Genomic DNA, 19195 nt, shown 5'->3' on the forward strand with positions numbered 1-19195 from the left:
TTTTTCAGTTTTCAATTTTGTGTTTAAATGAATAATGGAAAAAAAGGATAACAGCTGTTTCCCGTTTTCGTGACTTAAACTGCGATGCCACATACGGACTGAACCAGGACTGAACCAGGACTAAACCACATCTAAACCCAGTCTAAACCAGGTCAGGACTGAACCAGAACACGCCCATGTAGACTGTCAGGTGATCAGGACTGAGACCAGGACCAGACCGGGGCCAAGACCAAGAGCAGGACTGAGACGGGGACTAAGACCGGGACTAAGACCGGGACCAGACCGGGACCAGACCCGGACCAGATCGGGACCAGACCAGGACCGAGACCGGGTCATTATCAGTTTTTTCATTTTGATTTTGAAGACAAATAATTAAGAAAATTGTTGGGTTTTTTTTTTTTTGGCTTCTTATTTTTGGTTTTATTTTGAAAAACGAATGATACACGGAGTGTTCTCAAGGTTTTTACACAAAGATGTAATATCCCTCAGTTGTCCAAGTAGGATCCATAGCAAAGAAAAATTCTATTCTGTTAACTGGACAAAAGTTTTTGACTGAAGATGTTTCACAGTTCATCCAAGCTGCTTCTTCAGTTCTGGTCAGATTGCTGGTGGACACTGCCTTATATCTGTCTGATGCGAGGACCTAACTACACTGAAACTACATTGAAACTAAACACACCAACTTGATAGTTTCTGTTTGTTGGCTTTGTCTCTTGCACACTTAACGTAGCTCAATAGACCAAGCCAACAAATAGAAAGAAGAAAAGATTTGCGGTTCTGGGTAAATTAAACAGATCCTAGAATTGTAAAGGACCTTGGATACCACCAGAAGCAGCTTGCATACTACAATTTGAGAAACAATGGCTGCGGTTAAATGTGCTTGTTGTCAGAGTTCTGGATTTATAAGTCTATAAAAATGATACAATGATTTCTTTCTGACAATGGTGGCTGTGATTACTCATTTAAATAATCTTAAAGGTGCAGAAATCAGATAATAATAAAATTACGAGATGCATGTGAATGTAGTGACTGTTATAGACTTAAAATTAAGACAAAAAAAAGTAATATGATGCATAAAGGAATATGCTTTCTCTTCCACAAACATCAGAAGAAAATCACGTTGTGTCCCTTTAAGTGGACCTGGCAGCATCATAGGTTACAAGAGACAGGAGACCTTTATCAGTTAAAACAAGCTCCAGGCAGTGTAGCTTCTAATTTATTTGAAAACATCCTTGAGAGCAGCAGGACATCTGCAAAAAGTTAGCTCTTTCCCCTGACTGCAGTCAGCGTGTTACTTTACTGTGTTACTGTTGGGTTGGAGGCATTTTCTTACCTCTAAATATTTTAGCTGTCACTTCTCCAGAAATGTTAGACTTTTAAAGGTACAGTATGTAACTTTACTGGGACAGGGTCTGCTGTCTGCTTGTCTCTATTGAGATGTCACAGGTTTGTCTGGAATGTTCCACATTTATCTTGCATTTATGTCCATACAGGCCTTTTTATTGCTTAAACATGCCTTGAAAAACATTCTTACTGTCTCTCCACAGATCTGAACCATACTTTGGCCTGGTGGTGTCTCCTGCTTGTCTAATGTCATATTTCAGGTAAAGTTATGACATCTCCATGGAGACAAGCAAGTGGCAGACCCTCCACCAGAAGAGTTACACAGTGCACCTTTAACTTTCAGAATATCATGCATGTACTGAAGATGCAAAATAAGTATCAGAGACTTTTCCCTGGACTTACCCTCACAGGTGGGGCAGCACTGGTCCGGCCTGACCACTGGGTGGGGGCAGCTGGGCACAGGGCAGGAGATGAGCACACACATCTCTCGCCCCGAGTCGCAATAACAGTCTCTGCAGCCGTCGTGCCAGCTGTCACCCTCCTCATACCGATGTCCGTTTGATGTGAGGCAGAACCTGGGCAGAGGTACTGTCGCTGTGGTGACCGCAACTTGCTCGCTTTCTGAACACAAACAAAAAAAGAAGAGAGGTTGAGCTATTAATTTCTACTAGGTATCTGAAAATCACATTAAGGATTTTTCTGTCTTTTAAACGTGCAACGTTAACAAGTTAGAGGCCAAGCTGAAGCACTGGTGTGTTCACTATTTATTTGATTTTCTGTTAGCACTTTTTAATAAATTCTCCACATATAAGTATAAGAGGTTAAAGACAATGCAGACGTATGCATGCACCGAAGTATGCTAAAGAGTATGCTAAAAAAACAACAAAAAACAATTACACCCATAGACCTATATAATATATATATATATATATATATATATATATATATATATATATATATATATATATATATATATATATATATATATATATATATATATATATATATATATATATATATATATATATATATATATATATATAAACTTGTATCACTGGGTAAGGGTTAATATCAAGAATAACCACCAATACTGTAGTCCTCCCTTGTTTCTCAAACTTTATAGTGCTCTTCATTGTTCAATGAAAAAGTACTAAACACAAAATCGAATTTGTTTGTGAATGTTTGTCGGCTAGTTTGTATTTTTGGCCCCTGACTCAAATGATGTCATGTCCTACGTGTCTGAAAGTAAACAATGATAAAGTCTGGCCAGCTATTCCAGGGAAGTCTAGTCTGGCACATATTGTTGTGACTAGACCTTGAAAGTATTTTTATTTATGTTATTTTGTATTCTGTCAAATAAAACTTGCGCTGATGCGATAAAATGTCAAAGACGGCAGTGTCCAGGTCTGGGTGTAATTCCAAGGACTCACTGTCCCAGAGTTCAGACTGAGGATTCTGTTTTATTTAGACCATGAAAACGGATACACATGAAAAGTTTCCCTTCTCTTTAATGCTCCACAGACGGCCTACTCTGATATTTTCTAACTCAGGTAAACACAAAGCTATTTGCTAAAGCTGCTGATTTTGTTTGCTGGGATGAAGGAGCCAGATGCTGCAATGTGAAAACTGTAAAGCGTATTTTCGCCTGAGAATATTTATGATGCGTCCAAATTGGCATCTAAATAAACATTTCTCATAAAATGTGGCAGGGCAGGCATGCCTTTAACCTCGTGGGGTTTGGGTAAATCTAATTGCAGTAGCACACGCAGTTTGGGCCTAACAGGAACAAAAAACAAGACATAAAAGTGCACAGAGGAGCGGGGAGAGGTCAGAGTAGCCCAGTGGCACAAACCCGGCACCGCCTCTATCTGCTTCCATCATTTCCCTTCTCACCAAACACAAAGGAGCTCCTATATGGAAAAAGGTGATGATTTATGTATATTTTTATGCTTGTGTATCTTATTCCCAGGACTGACGCCATAGACACGAAGATCTCATAACAGGCTGTACATTTTGGTCAAGAACTGGAGCCATATAAAGGGATAGGAGAATGAAAACCTCCCATTTGCTGTACAATTATAGAATTAGATTACAATTTATGGTCTGCTGTGGTTAAGACCTTAGATTGACTTTTAAGTGACTAGACCATGTGTCTTCAGAGCAGTGGTTCCCAAATGGATCAAAAGAACAGAGCGGCCGAGCATCAAGAGTTTCAATCAGTGCAATTGAAGTCTGACTATTGTCTAAAATAATGTATTTTATTTAATTGAATGGTGAAGAGTGCAACATAAAAATATTTCAAAATAAAGATTCTTTTGATCATGGAGAAATTTGGCCTAATAAGAATAAGGGTTACACAATATTGGGAGAAAAAAGAAAGATGAGTATGTATTAAGGAACATTAACATTTGGAAGAGGTCTGAATTGTGGGGTCAGCAAGGCTTTGTCGGTCACTGAGGACACAATAATTGCAGCTTTTGTAATTTTAATAATTGCAACATCTGAAAAATGCAATTTCAATTTGATTACAACTAATTATGCAGTTCTTTTGGGAAAAAAGAAACCCCTCCTTGTACATTAATCAACTAGCCCCATTTCTACGACATTTAAGGCATTTACACTTGTACACATACTACAAAAACACTAGAACTGAACTGGTACTGGTCCATTTTCAAACCAGAACTAGAACAAGACTAAGTGAGAGCTTCAGAGATTTTTTCTTTGTTAAAAGTCCAAAAACAGGTGCTCCTCAAGGAGAAGACTCAAAAGCTAACAAACAGTAAAGATGACCATGCCTGTACTATAAAAACTTGCTTGTAATAAAGTAAAAAAAAGTGGAGGAAATATTATAAAAGTCCTTTACTGGTTACATGGGACAAAGTAAGACGAGGAAGACTAAAGTGGAATCTAAACCATGACCAAACCAAATTGTGACCGCTCCGCAAATGTGTAAGTACACTTCAAAAAGTAATATCTGAGTAATTTCCAGTTACTCACATTAAAAAGATTTAACTCGATTTTAGTAGTTGACAAAGAAAATTATCTACCAGTGGATTAATTTGTTTTTTTTTTTTTCCCATTTTCCAATTTAGTTTCTTATTTTAAGTACAAAGAGTTGCTGTTTCTCCAACTTATCTTCAGCATAACTACGTGTATTTTCCTATTTCAAGCACAAAAAAGACTCATTCCATTGTTAGATAATTTTACTACATGAAAGTTACTCAAATCAATATATATTTATTGATTAATTTTATATGTTTTGGCAAGATTTTTAGTTTTTTTTGTAGTGTAGAATGTAGAGATGTAACAATAATTAAAATATCGTGATATTGTATTGTCAAAAGTCTCACAATAATATCGTGGACCATCACAATATATCGAATCAAGTCTCTAAAAAAACAGAGGGAACTACATAGACCATGATCCTTTGCTGTTTCAGAGCAAATTAGATGGCGAAATAACTGGACTTTTAAATCTTAATTCTTTGTATTATAATAGTACTAAAGCCTTATCAGGGCATTTAGAAAAGGAAAAAGTAGCATGTTCACAATTTCGCTAGCCTCCACAAAATATTGCAATAAATATCATATCGTGAGAAGCATATCGTGAAAATATCGTACCTTTGCACATGCAGATGGAGCAGCCCTTCTTGTTGTGACGGTACCCCTCAGGGCAGTGCTTATCACAGGTGAACGGGGGACACTTGACGCATCGGCACATCTCACATCCGTGCTTGTTCCTCCTGCAGAGATACGCATTTAAAAACACAAATAAAAATCAGTCATGGGCCGAACAATAGGACTACTATGTACACACACAGAGGTCTAAAGGGACATTATGGTGTTGTGGTGCAGTGAAAGCCAGATCCTCAAGCCAGGAATAATCAACATCTGGAGCTGCTTTCCCCCCTCGCTATATTGGGTCCCTTTGAAGAGGGCCAAATAAAAGGGCAGCACGTGAGATCCCTGCCGTTTCATACCTAACCCATAGAGTCTGTGAGAGACGAGATCATAAGCCTACTCAGATGCTTCTAATTCACCCGTTTACTGTCCTTAATGTCCTAAAAGCCCCCTGGCAGCCACGCAAGAACATCCTCTGACCAGTTCTGAATCTGAGCTGATTAGAGCACAAAGAGAAAAGCAATTCAATAGTTCTGATGCTTTTGTACCACAAACACAAAATCCATAATTCTATAGACTGACGAAAACAAAGCAGATGAGTCAAATTATCTGGTTAATAAAACCTTCATGGGCCAAGCTTAAAGGGCCCATATTACAGTATTTTCATATATATGTTATAAAGTTGTTTCCTCATCACATAGAACACATGCTTGGAGTTGTGGTTTGTTTTATTCACACATGTTTAACACACAAGCCCTGCATATTTGGGCACTGCCTTGTGATGTCATGTGGTATTGGCGTAATTGCTCAGCTGTGTATTTAAACTCCAAACACCTTCACTACAAAATTAGAACTGGAATTGCCAATCAAACAGGTAGCCGTTTGAGCCAGTCTAATAATAAACGATTACTCAACCATGTGTGAATGAAACAAAACACAGCTCTCGGTAGGGCTGGGTATCATTAAGAAGTTGTCAGTAAAAAACATACCTCGATAAAAAGGCAACGATACGCTTTTCGATACAGTGCACTTTCGCTTCAATACGATATGATATGACATATTTCAATCCGATTTGAAACAGTTCAGTGAAAAACAAAGACTAAATCATTGTTGTGATACTAAGTCCACTAAGTCTGTGCAAAGTTTAGATGGAAAAAAAACAAAAACATTCTACTCAAAAGTAGTGGAAATGTCAACACAATTGTAGCTGTTCTTACACAAAATAATTTTGTAAAATATACCAAAAAATACTCTTGACTATATATATCGATACAGCAGCCCATTATATCCATACTGTATCATCAAATTAAACGATACTATATATCAATATTTAACTCTGGGTACGTTTTTGATGATGTACATTACAACATTATAATATGGCTTAAAGGTGCACTATGTAACTATTCTAGTGGAGGGTCTGCCATCTGCTTGTCTCCATGGTGATGTTATTGCTTTGCTACAGAGTGGCATTAAGCAAATACATCTTGCAATTTAGTAAAGTTTTTTCATTTCTCTAAGTTACCATAAAAATGTGCATTATTTCTGTGAGGGGGTCCACTTCTCCACAGATCTGAACCGTAACTTGTAGGGATATAACAATAACCAAAATATCGTGATACCGTATCTCCCAATAATGTCGTGGACCATCACAATATATCAAATCACAAGTTTCTTTGCTTAAATTCATTGTTTTGGTGCAGCAACAGCTAAAAAAACAAATCAAACAAACAAATAAAAAAAAAAGATCCTTTGCTCTGTATTGGTGCAAACTACATGAAAAAATAACAGTTTTAAGCACTTTTAAGTCTTAGTTGTTTGGATTAAGTCTTGTCAAGGCATTTTAAGAGGAAAAAGTAGCATATTCACAATTTTGTTAGCCTCGACAAAATATCGCAATAAATTCTGTACCGTGAGATGTATATTGTGAAAATATTGCACCATGAGATGTATATCGTGAAAATATCATACTGTGAGATGTATCTTGTGAAAACATCGTACCGTGAGATTTGGATACTGTGAAAATATTGTACCGCGAGATGTATATCGTGAAAAGATTGTACTGCGAGATGTATATCGTGAAAATATTGTACCGCGAGATGTATATCGTGAAAAGATTGTACTGCGAGATGTATATCGTGAAAATATTGTACCGCGAGATGTATATCGTGAAAATATTGTACCGCGAGATGTATATCGTGAAAACATTGTACTGTGAGGGGTATATGGTGAAAATATTGTACTGCTAGATTTGGATATCCTGGTGATGTGGTCTGCTTGCCTTCATGGAGATTGTTAAATTAAATGCCATACTGTAGAATAATTCAGGAAAAGACAAAATGGAATCAAACAAGTGACGGACCCAGTACCAAAAGTTACACAGTGCACCTTTAAAGCTCACAGGAGTCACTTTTGCGTAATACAGGCCCTTTAAAAGAGCACGGTATAGACTCGGAGACTGCTGTACGGGACTACTGGAAGTGGTTTGGCCATCGCATGTGAAGCTGTACAAACAGTGGCATGCTAGCAGCGGTGAGAGCCATAGAAACAACAGAGTGAGGGATTGACTGGAGCCCCACTGTACAAATACAGAGAGCGGTGACCTGAGAGCTTTAGTGTTGTTTGAAGATGCTGTGTGGAATGCCAAGCCGAATCTGAGCTCAGGGGGATCGAGGGGGTACAGGGGTCTTGGGGAGGTATAGAGGGGTACAGGGACCAAGGCTAACGTGAATGGTATAAAGCCTGGTTGAGAACAATACGCTTTATTATGAAAAGTGGATAGCAGCTGTGGTTTGACATCTGTAAAAACACTGTTATGTAAGAGTGCGTACAGGTAATAGAGAGAAGATGGGACTATTTCAGGACTTGCCATGTGCTGTGGTGCTTACATGTCTTGAGTGTGTGTTTAATCCTCACAGTGAATGCCTGTTTATTCAGGTTTTGGGCTGGCACATATTGCTGTGACAGATTTGGTAATAAAAGATAAAAAAATAATAATAATTTTTCAGATTCAGAGCTTTTCGAGTAGGTTTAGTGCCGAGATTATTTTGGTTAATCAAGATTATTTGGGTTACAATATAATCACTTTATAATCACCTACCATGTTATAACATTGTTCCCTCAAAACAGGCCTGAAGAAGTTTTAGATGCATGTTTGAGCATTTTAGCGATCTCTCCCTGGCCCTATTTGAACCCTCCTTATTGTTAGCTGTAAGATTCTGTGCAATTCTCAACCCACAAATCTAAGTCATCCATGCTCCCACACGACAATTCTCCATAAATATACAAAAACATGATACACAATTGTACACAGCAAATTGGCAAACCCGATGTGTTGTGCAGTAGTTTCATTAGCGGGATGCATGCTGATTGTGTTCGCTCTGAAGGAGGAGTGATTTAACACGGGGGGCAAAGGGAGGGGAGATATGAAAGTGAAACTCATAAAACATGTTTATAAGTTGTTTTCCGCAAATGTAGCATTTTCTAAACTCTTTCAAGATTTCAATGTACTAACTAAATCATATTGCGCAAAAGGAAAAAATGGAAGCAGTAATATGTTGTGCAATCTGGCTGCTATACAAGTCACAGTGTCACCCATTTAGTCTACCACATTTAAGAGCTATCTTTATCTCCATCTTTGTTTGGTTTTGTGCAGCTCAGTTCACACCGGATGTCATCAATACAAGCCGAGTAAACACAGGGATCTTTTGTGCCTTTGTCTGTGCAGGCAGAGTGTAGGGGTCCAGAGAGAAGAGACAGTTCTCCATTGTGAAGCTGGCAAACTCTCTGAGGATTTCAGACTTCTAACAGCTCCGACCTAAACAGCTGCTTATGGAGGATAAACCCAGGACTTCCTGCTCTTTCCCCCTCCTCAGCCTCTGTCTTCTGGCACAGTGCGCAGACACACCGGACCCATGTTGAGCCCTGGGCCTTCACGGTTGTGAAACAGGATCATTCTGAAAACTCCAGTATGTGTACTGTGTGTTTTTATGCATTAACTTGTTCCATATTTTTAGAGAGGTTGTTTTCAGTTGTGTTTGCTTGCATTTACCACTGATATCCAGCAGTAGGATTTGTGGTTCATCCGTTGCCTGTGTGGGCAGGTGTGGTGCGATGATGGCTGTGGTTATATGCACACCAAAATCTGATTATAATCTGATTTCCACCTTGAAAATGATATAAATTACATGCAAACTGCTAATATTTAATTTAATAACCAGTGGGACCATGATCAGAAAGAAATCAGATGGTTTTACGATGTTATTTTAATAATAACAATAATAATAATGATAACAAACTCCAGAAATCTCATAATAATCAAATATGGAGTGCACATGTTACCACAACGAGTGAATGACGGTAATAGCACGATGCGCCGCTGATTTGAGTGTCTAGAAAATACTAAGCAAGCCCAATATTATCTATATCGAGTCAGGACTGACGCCTTGCTGGAGGTCTATGCTGTCAGTATTTCCAGTAAGTGAACACTAAATGACACTTGCTGTGATTATAATTGGATTGGAGCACTATAAAGGAGCAAGCGAAAATCACCGGATGTCAGCAGCCTTGTTTTGTTTTATAAAGTTGTTTTAGATGAGTCACAGATTACAACTATATAACAAGAAAAAAGCATAATTTTTTTTAGCTCATTATTGCATGTTGAAACGAAATAATGACTTCAAAACAAGAGAAGTGTCAAGGGACTGCACAGAATGCTTCCAGATGTCTGATTGGTTTGTATGAGCTTATAAGAAGCAGGGATGCAGGGGCAGATGGTCAGCTTTGCAATTCTAAATGACCACCAGGGAGGAACTTTTGATGTTCTACCTCATTTACCCGAAATGAAAACAGACACAAGGCTACAGTCAATTGTACAATATTCATCCACTTAAACTATGGCCCTCTGCCTTGTGAGAATGCATTTGCAGATGTACATGCTTTGCTCTCCACATTCCTTGATCTGTTATGTAATTCACAGACAGAAATCCCTTTGAACGCTTTGCAAACACGAATGACAAATGAACTGGAAGAGATGGCTTGGATGTACTTACACATATCCATAGGGGCAGGTCTTGGTGCAGGTCAGAGGTCGGCACTTGGGCACAGGGACGTGGCACTCGCACACCTCACAGCCAAAGTCGTCCCTCTCGTATCCCATGGGGCATTGCAGTGAGCAGTACGTGGCTATGGCAGGGCAGGAGTCGTCTGAAGGTAAAAGTCAAACACAAGTCAGACTCAGAAGTGCTGGCTACTATAAAATCTGGTAAAACGAAATTAAAACTGATGGATGTGAGTTTGTTTATGCTATGGGGCTCATTATAATAAATTCAATCCATTACAGTAGTTTTCCCCTCATCCCTTTTGATCATTTTATTTATTTTACCAATATATCTACAATCAGTTGTGGTCTTCATTCATTACAAAAGCTAAATTTCCATTGACAAGAACTATTCCAAAATGACTCTACTGGTAAATCAATAACAGATTACGCATTTGGAGAGCAAATAATGTTTGTAATCATGGGTAATCATGGGTTTCGGTTTCCTGTTTTTAGGCACCATTTTGACACTTTTGGCGATTCCAAAGAAAATATATATATATTGCTATGGCAACGGTCCCACATTGTCATCACTGAAAACCATGGATAGCTCAACTTGGCTGGTTTAATACTTGTTCTGATGGTAAAACAGTAGAGGTGGTCATAAAGAACACACATTTCAAAACCATTCGCAGCATAACATAGCAAAGCATGTAGTTAGGCTCTTAGACAAATGATGGAGTTACGAGGAAATGCACATTCTTTTTATATGAAGTCACTTTTTTTTCAAACTGACACTGGTCTTGAGCAAACATAAGGTCAGTGTTCAAGTAAACCAAAATCCATCATGTGATAAATATGTTTCTGCAAGTCCAGCCCTGTAATGTAGGCTACTGCACAAGTGAACTTACTGCTGAGACACTGGCAAAGAAGACATCCATTTTCATCTGTCAGGAAGCCATAGGGACACTCAGTACCAGATAGAGTGCAGTTCTCCAGGGGCGGACACAGCAGAGGACTCACAGTCTCATAGGATGGCTCTGAAAGGAATAGAAATGACAGTTAGCTTTAAATGACCGAGAACCAGGTTTTTGTGCCTCAGGTGTACTACCTCATGTTGCTTTCTGAGCCAGGTCTAATAGCTACCTATTCACACTACTCTTATTTTGGAGTAAACAGTAATTACCGGTAAATGTGGGGCAATTACAGCAGGGTGGGTTGCACAGTGAGAGGGATTAGACCTTAGTGTCAAAATGGTTCCTATTATTAACCTATATAGGTGTGGATAACAGTGTCCGCTCCACTGGAGGCACACTTTTGCAATGTCCAGACCTGGAATTATTATGAAGTCAGATGTTTTCTGCCAAACACTTAAATTGCCCAAACATTAAATTAACCATCTCTTTCTCTTTCTCTCTCTTTCTCTCTCTCTCTCTTCTCTCTCTTCTCTCTCTCTCTCTCTCTCTCTTTCTCTCTCTTTTCTCTCTCTTCTCTCTCTCTCTCTCTCTTTCTCTCTCTCTCTCTCTCTCTCTCTCTCTCTCTCTCTCTCTCTCTCTCTCACACACACACACACACACACACACACACGTGCGCATATACTGGGCATCCATGTTTCTTGAGCACATCAACATTTATTTCCTGGAGATTGATCCTAACCACTAGCCTGATTTATCAGCCGGTTTCACTTCGTGGAAACTGTCTGACCTCGCAGCATTAGGATTCGTTCGCTTGACGGTAGGCGGGTACTTTTTTAATTTAACTGCTATCACTGCTATCTGGTTGTGACGTATGTAATGCACCAAATCCTGTAGGATAAGGGCAATAACGTCTTTTCCATTGATAAAATTCATCTAACATTCTCTTTGTTCTGGCTTTAAGTCCTTGATCTTGGGAATCGTTGCCAACAAAGAATTTATGGCTTTTTCTACATCCATCTTGACTGCTTTGTTTACTGTTGTGCTGTACCACAAAAGAGATCCAGTCAGGCGCTTGAATTTGACGTCATGGCTTGACAGCTCTTCACTGATAGGCCAGTCCACGGTCTACAACTTTTGGGGTTCTTACAAAACGTGTAGTGTATTCTTATTGAAGACCTAGTCGATGGAGAGAAATGAAATTGAGCCTCCGCTCAATTTCATGGCTACCTAACCACATTACCTCAGTGTAAACTATAAATTGTACCTATTTTAACTAATATCTTATCCTCTCGCTGTTTTTGCTAATGATTGAACATTTATTATTACCATTTATATTTTTTCTCTCTCTTTGTTATTATAATATACTGTGATGTGTGAGCTACTGTGTCCAAGTAATTTCCCTTGTGGATCAATAAAGTTTGTCTAAGTCTGTCTTAAACATGCTATTGATCTTTTAACAAAGATGTTACAGCATAAGAGTTTAGTCGCCATAAGGAACAGGTCCCCATGATTTGAGTGTGTAAACAAACTCTCGCCCCCATAATGTGACAAATACCCATCCACGTCAACCCCACCAGCCCCTAATCCTCGCCACGTTCTCAGCCCAAAAAGCTGTAGCTAATTAGGCACAAAAAAGGGATCCACGGCAATTACGTGGCCTCCTGCATCAAGAGGCAGGCCACAGACTTAAGCACACAGGTGGGTCTCATTTTGGCGGGCAAAGGTAATAAAGGAGCACAAAGAACCCTGCAGCGCCAAGAATGCTCCCTGGCCTCCCCTTTAATGAGCACTCAACCACTTCTGTTGCCCAGCACAGTCAGGAGGCAATACGCAGAATCTCCACTCCAAAAAGGTGGTCTATAATAAATATCTCATTTCAGTGCTCAATAAATGCTGATTGCGAACAATAAAACAGCAAAACACTGCAATTTTTAAATAGACACCCTACAGTTTAATTACTATTGCTAACTACCACTGCTAACACCACATTTACTGCTATTACGTCTACTGCTACTGGGTAAACCTATAATATTCCTTTTACTAAGTATTGAGGAGCTTTCTACAACACTTGCATTTTGTAAATTATCTGGTAAACTCGCCTTTGGTTGCTGGACCACCGCATAGTCTTGTGTCATTGGGCAAGACATTTCAACCACTTTTCCTGTGTATAAATGTGATACGTAAGTGAATGATTGATGGTCATTAAAGACCTATGACGCAGATTGTCAGCCTTGCTTTCATTAGTCTACCCCATGGCAGCTGAGGCAATAGCGTAATACCAAGTCTGATGAATGCACAAAAAATTCTTGCAGAGTACTGTCATAATTCAGGCTTTGAATTTTCATTCATGAGGTGTTTGTGATTTGAAGTCTACTTATAATGGAAATACTGTAGTACCTTCACAGAATGGACAGCATTCTCCAGGGATCTTGACTGGGTTCTGGCAGCTCTGTTTGCAGGCCATAGCAGTGCAGTGGGGCTCCCCATCCACACACTGGCAGAAAGTGCAGTCGTCCTCTTTCCACTTCTCCTCGTGAGTTCGCAGCTTATTATTCACCCAGCAGCTCGCCATGGTGCTATCCGTGGACAGCAATTCCACATCTGAAAGGTAAAACAGACATACACTGTGGTAAAGAGGGGATTGGAAAATACAACCAGAAGTCCATGTACAAGATTTATGTAGTAATGATATGATATGTGGCTTAGTTTAGCTAATTTTTTGAAAATGTATCTTCCCTGATTTAAATGGCATATATTATGCAATTTTTTGATCTGTTATAATGTTGTTTCCACCTCAAAAACATAAAATGGAGTTGTGTTTTGTTTCATTCACGCATGTTCTCTCAACCAAAAACACTCTGTTAAACCTTCTGATGTCAGGAGGTCTCCACTGAGGTTTTAAACCCCATACACCTTCACTAAAATCATATAATTGGATAATTTCAACACTGGAAACTATACAGAACAAAAAGACTACCACTACATGACATCAAAAGGTGGAACAAAGCAGTTTGAGCTTTTAAGGCTACGTTTACATGATGACGGTCTGAACAGAACACGCAAAAGTGGCGTCACATCTTCACTTTTTATTCCGCGTTTAGACAAGCGTTTTCAGGAGGAAATCTATGAGCATATGGTGATGTAAAAGTGTGTGGAATTCAATTGGGTATGCATGCCAGGCGGCTACGGGGTGATGCCAGGTGATGATGTATGTGACGTAAACATGTATGTGACGTAAACATGTACGTGACGTAGATCTGACCAGAGTTTTGCGTCTTGGGCAGTGTAGATGGTGGAGCATATTCAACTTTTCCACTCTGGAGGGTGGTTTCAGATTTTTGCATTTTGAAACCCCCAAAACGCCATCACCGTCTAAACGAAGGGCACTTGCGATAAAATATTTTGTTGTTTTTACCCGCAAGCGTTCTCATGTAAACAGGCCCTTAAACTTAAACATGTGGGAATGAAACAAAACACAACTCCAAGTATGTTTTTGAGGAGGTAACAGCATTATAACTTGTCTTAAATAGTCCATTTTGAGTAATACAGGACCTTTAAACTAACGAAGTAGGCAGATTAAACCATATATCACACTTCTTTTGTCTTTGTCTTCTTTTGTACATTGTTAGATAGGATTAAAATGCAAATGTCTTCTTGTCTGCATTATAAAAAGGAGAACAATAACAATATCTCTCTCCATATGCACAGTTTACAATCATGTTGCACACGTTCAAGCAAGGTCACAACAGGTAACAGCAGGTGGTGATCTTTTCCATATGATACTGGGCCGTTCTGGGAAACCACAATGTAGCATGGTTTTTCTCATAATATAGTTTTCCTTAAGTTTTCTCAGTTTGTTACCTATACCTTCATCTTATACTGTCGTGTGTTATGTTAGAGAAGAAGTCTCCACTGTGAAGAGAAGTGCTGTTTGCCCATTCTGTTTTGGCTGACGTGCTTTCCCAGCATCTGGCCATGATTAACCAAAAAAGGACCTATTCTTCTGGACGGCGAGGATTTCATAATACAGTCTAATTCTTTAATACACTTTTGAATCCTGGAAGGTTTTCAGGGTTTATTCATGTTTTACTTTGAGCGGGTGGCAAATGAAACTGAATTCATCTACTTGAAGTTTTTTCTACCAGTCTGAGGCATGCGCTACCCATACTATAGCTCAGTTATCTCCATCCATGGTGCTTTGAAAACTTGGCCGGCAAGTTGACCCAATTTTCTGTCCAAGAATAAAATGTATATTTAATGTTGCGTTAAAATGCTGCAGAGAGGATGTTTAAAACGTCCATTGATTTCAAAACAAAATTGATAACAGTGAGTGAGAAATAAGTCAGTTTAGTTGCTATAGATACTACTGCTACTACGACTCAAAAAATCTATGACAACATATTTAAACAAGCTTCTGAACAGGCAGGATAAAAGATTAATGTACTGCCATCAAATATATACATTCATAAGATTATGAGAAGTATATAAGATTTTTACGTGCATAATCACTACTCGTGTGTCATCCAGAGATTCCACTCCAGTGATTTGCTCCATAGTTAATTTTATTTGTAAAACATAAATATTATAACCAACATCTCTTGTGCTATGTCCCACGTTTAAAGCTACACATTTGAAGTGGAAAGCAACAAGTAAAAGCAGCCATATGTAAGAGATGAAAGCATTCCATAGATAATAGTGGCTACACATTCCAGGTGTACTGTACCTTCACTGACTCTGACCTGACATGATCCGCTCATGTTTTTTCCTGTGTTTTTTCTTTTCTTAAAAGCGAGCCACGCAAAATACACCATGACCCACAGGCCATTTCTACTGTAATATGCACACCACATGTACAGCTCTGCTTTTCCTAGCTTCAACAAATCACACTTAAAAGTATTTCCCAGGAAAGGATAAAATAGACAGAGATCACAGAGTAAAAAGTAAAGGTGTAAAAGGTTATGCAGAGCTTATGTTTAGTTCTTGGACAAACCAACTAAAAACTGGCTAAAAAATAGGCCATATTGAGTATACTTGATTGAGTTTACCTATGCAGACAGGGCAGCACTCGCCCTGAGGAATATAGAAGTTCTCACAGGCCAGCTCGGCGCATTCAGGTTTGGAGCAGAATGAGATGCCTCCTCGACACTGACACATCCAGCAGGGGTCCATCCGGTACACGTCCCCCTCCGTATACTCCTTCCCATTGTGAATGCACTTTGGGGTGACTGGGTAAAGAGGAAGCACAAAGAAGAAAGTGTTTATTCCAGTTGGTTGGGATTAGCACTTGAGAGCCATGTGGTTGTTTTGATCACAAACTTGAGCAGCACAAAAGGCCCAAGTGTTAAACAATCAATTACAGATTCATAAACAGCCATTTGTTTTGTTTTGCAGATTCAAATGTTTATAGGAAACAAAGGCCGCAAGACTTAAAAGGTGCTTTAAGCCCTAGGGTCAGAGTGGCATTTGTCAGACAAAGAACGCCAAGCTCATGAAGAGGAATTTCACAGAGAACTGGTCCCGTGGTGCTGAGTCAAAGAAAACAGTAGCTGGCAGAATCTGGGCTCAGCGGGCCGGTGGCAGGTAAATACTGGGCTTAAATTCAGTCAATTGAGAGAGTCAAGCTGACACTGCATGTATTATTCATAGGACAGTGCCCTGCAGTCTGGCTTGTCTTGGAACACTCACTTTCCTGATCTCAAGCTGCTGGTTCTTTTTATGCCATCTGGGCCCTTCTTAATAGAAGTTCATAGATTCTATTCCAGCAAGAAACGCCGTCTCTGTCTATCTGTCAGGAAGGACATCTCTGTGAATATTTCTGTCAAGTTCAAGTTGTCTTGTGTAAAGGAGTTTCCTTTTGTCCATAATTACGCTTATATAATCTAACACCATCTTTGCCACCAAAATCAGAACACTCTTTTAGATATAAAATATTTACTACACAGTTAAATGCTACAGGTCAATTCAGAAATTCTTTAAAAGACCCTATTGTTTCTAAATTTAGATTCAAATTTTTGTTCACTACTGTCAATCATATTATTTCATCATGTACATATTATAGTTTTTCAGTTGTTCAGTAGTCAAAGCAACAAGGAACATTATTGCATCACGTCTCAACTTTTAAAACTAGATTTTGTATTCAAATGTGCTATGGTGGTTTGGCGAGTCAGCATTGAGCGATCTTAACCCACCACAGGGTAATCTCATCAAACACAGGAGCATTAGGGAAGTGAGGCAATGTGGTTATGTAAGGCAGTCTGCAGGCTCCACGCTACTTTGGGCCCGCAGTGGATGTATTGTACAGATGCAGACAGATGTGGGGCCAGCGGTTTCTATAAATGAGAGTGGAGGTTACAGCTGTACGCCATACAGTCGGGGGGCAAGAGTGGGACTAAAAAAAAAAGGGGGAAAAATAGCTCAAACTCTTTAATATAAAGCAGGTGGGCTGAGAGGGCATGAAGCAAACAGCAGATCGAAATGTGCTTCCTGCTGCTGGAGACCTTTCTTTTTGTAGTTTTTTTTTTTTTTTTTTCCGAGTGAATGACCTGGCTGTTTAAAGCTCAAAGCAGGAGTAGGAAGTCACATGGGGCAACAATCCTTTGCGATTTCCGCCATTAGCCAATAGTAATCCCTAAGTCAACTTGTGGCACAGTCTCCACTGCTGCTCTATAGCATCACTTAAAACCACTGAAATTGTTTATAATTAATCCAGAAAGTTGTATTTGTGGTTACCAAGAAAAACAATTGTAAACAAGATGTCATCAGACCAATGCACTGTAAATCGAGATACAAAAAAGCCTCAGTTCTTTTGCAATGTTGCTCAGCTCTAACTGGACCAACGAGCATGTCCTCATGGGCTCACTAAGGGGATGAATGAAGAGTTTTGCCAGGGCAATAGTAAACAGGAGCCAGAGTTCACTGGTTGCGTAGAATGACGTCAAATTTGGATGATATGTGGGAACGCATTGCACCACCACCATCATAGTTACAAAACAAGAGCTTAGAAGACTTGTGGTGATGCTAATATTTACTATTTTAATTACAGACATAGCAGCAATTGTTACACTATTTCGCTCCATCTGTCAAACTGTAATGCGCTGTCAAAAGGATCACTAATATAATACTTAATATGCTAGCTGCAATAACAAAAAAAATGTATGTTATGACTCCAAATCATCAAAATGTAACCACACATAAATAGGGTCAAAATCTGAAGATGATTTGAAGATTAAAGTGCCCATATTACGCCACTTTCTGATCTGTTGTCAAATAGCAATCAGTGAGAGAAGATGCCGAACTTTTGCCGAACTTTTGCGCCATATAAACACTAAACCAGGACTGAACTTGGACTAAACCAGGTCTAAACCAGGACTGAACCGAGGACTGAACCAGGTCTAAACCAGGACTAAACCAGGACTAAACTAGGACTAAACTAAGACTAAACCAGGACTGAACCAGGATTAAACCAAGTCTAAACTAGGACTAGCAGATCCGGGCCCATCCTGACATTCGGAACCGTAACAATGGTTTTTCATCACTGCTGAAATTGCAGTGATTTTAGCAAATTTGTGTGAAAAATTAAAAACCCACCACTTCAATCCAGGTTAAAAATGCTTTATAATGCGCATCACTGACATTTGTAACGAGTAAAATATTAAAAATTTTTGCCCTGTAATGCCTTACATTACTGCGTTATAGCAAAAAGTAATTTGTTACTTTTATAACACATTACTCCCAACACTGCTGATTATATATGCCATTTTGAGAACTTACCATTCAAGATATACATCGATTTTTTATGGTTAATTGCTATGGTAACAGTGCAATCTGTTGAGCACTGTGACACTCATAGATAATATAGCAGTCTATATGGCAAATACTGGAAAAACTGAACTTCTCATTTGTATCAACAGAGCCAGACTTTACTCTCCTTGCACCAACTGACCCTGCCTATATATGTCAGTGTACAATCACGTGTGCCATGGAAACCCCGCCAGCCAGTTCCAACCGGACGCAAACTCTACATATGGCTATGAAATGAGTTGGGACAGAGGAGGTGACCGGAGAGGTGAACCGAAGAGGTGATCCGGAGGGGGCCCCCGGTGCGTGTCCCCTGTCTCTGTCCTAGTCTAGGGGAGCGCAGTCATGCAGCTCTAAAGGGGACAACTATAGCCCAACACAAAAGACATCAAGCCCCGCAACCAAAGAGCAGCAGACACTTGTTATCAAAACACTGATCCCAGAGCCCGCCGGCCTGTCCCCCTGTGTCACCCTCCCCGGCT

At 39.4% G+C, this 19195-nt stretch overlaps 1 protein-coding gene across 1 annotated transcript in view; it reads right to left on the minus strand.

Moving 5' to 3' along the window:
* Positions 1 to 19195, minus strand: part of crim1 (cysteine rich transmembrane BMP regulator 1 (chordin-like)) — a 44709-nt gene that overhangs the window by 4642 nt on the left and 20872 nt on the right. Inside the window, exons 5-10 of the mRNA XM_020919824.2 lie at positions 15962 to 16141; positions 13314 to 13517; positions 10911 to 11039; positions 10013 to 10166; positions 4965 to 5086; positions 1747 to 1965 (exon numbers count right to left, since the gene is read on the minus strand). Coding sequence (XP_020775483.1) covers positions 1747 to 1965; positions 4965 to 5086; positions 10013 to 10166; positions 10911 to 11039; positions 13314 to 13517; positions 15962 to 16141 — 1008 coding nt within the window. The remainder of the gene's footprint in view (positions 1 to 1746; positions 1966 to 4964; positions 5087 to 10012; positions 10167 to 10910; positions 11040 to 13313; positions 13518 to 15961; positions 16142 to 19195) is intronic.

The sequence above is a fragment of the Boleophthalmus pectinirostris genome, unplaced genomic scaffold, assembly GCF_026225935.1.
Source record: "Boleophthalmus pectinirostris isolate CB_2022bp ecotype Guang Dong unplaced genomic scaffold, ASM2622593v1 HiC_scaffold_10, whole genome shotgun sequence".
Lineage (NCBI taxonomy): Eukaryota > Metazoa > Chordata > Actinopteri > Gobiiformes > Gobiidae > Boleophthalmus > Boleophthalmus pectinirostris.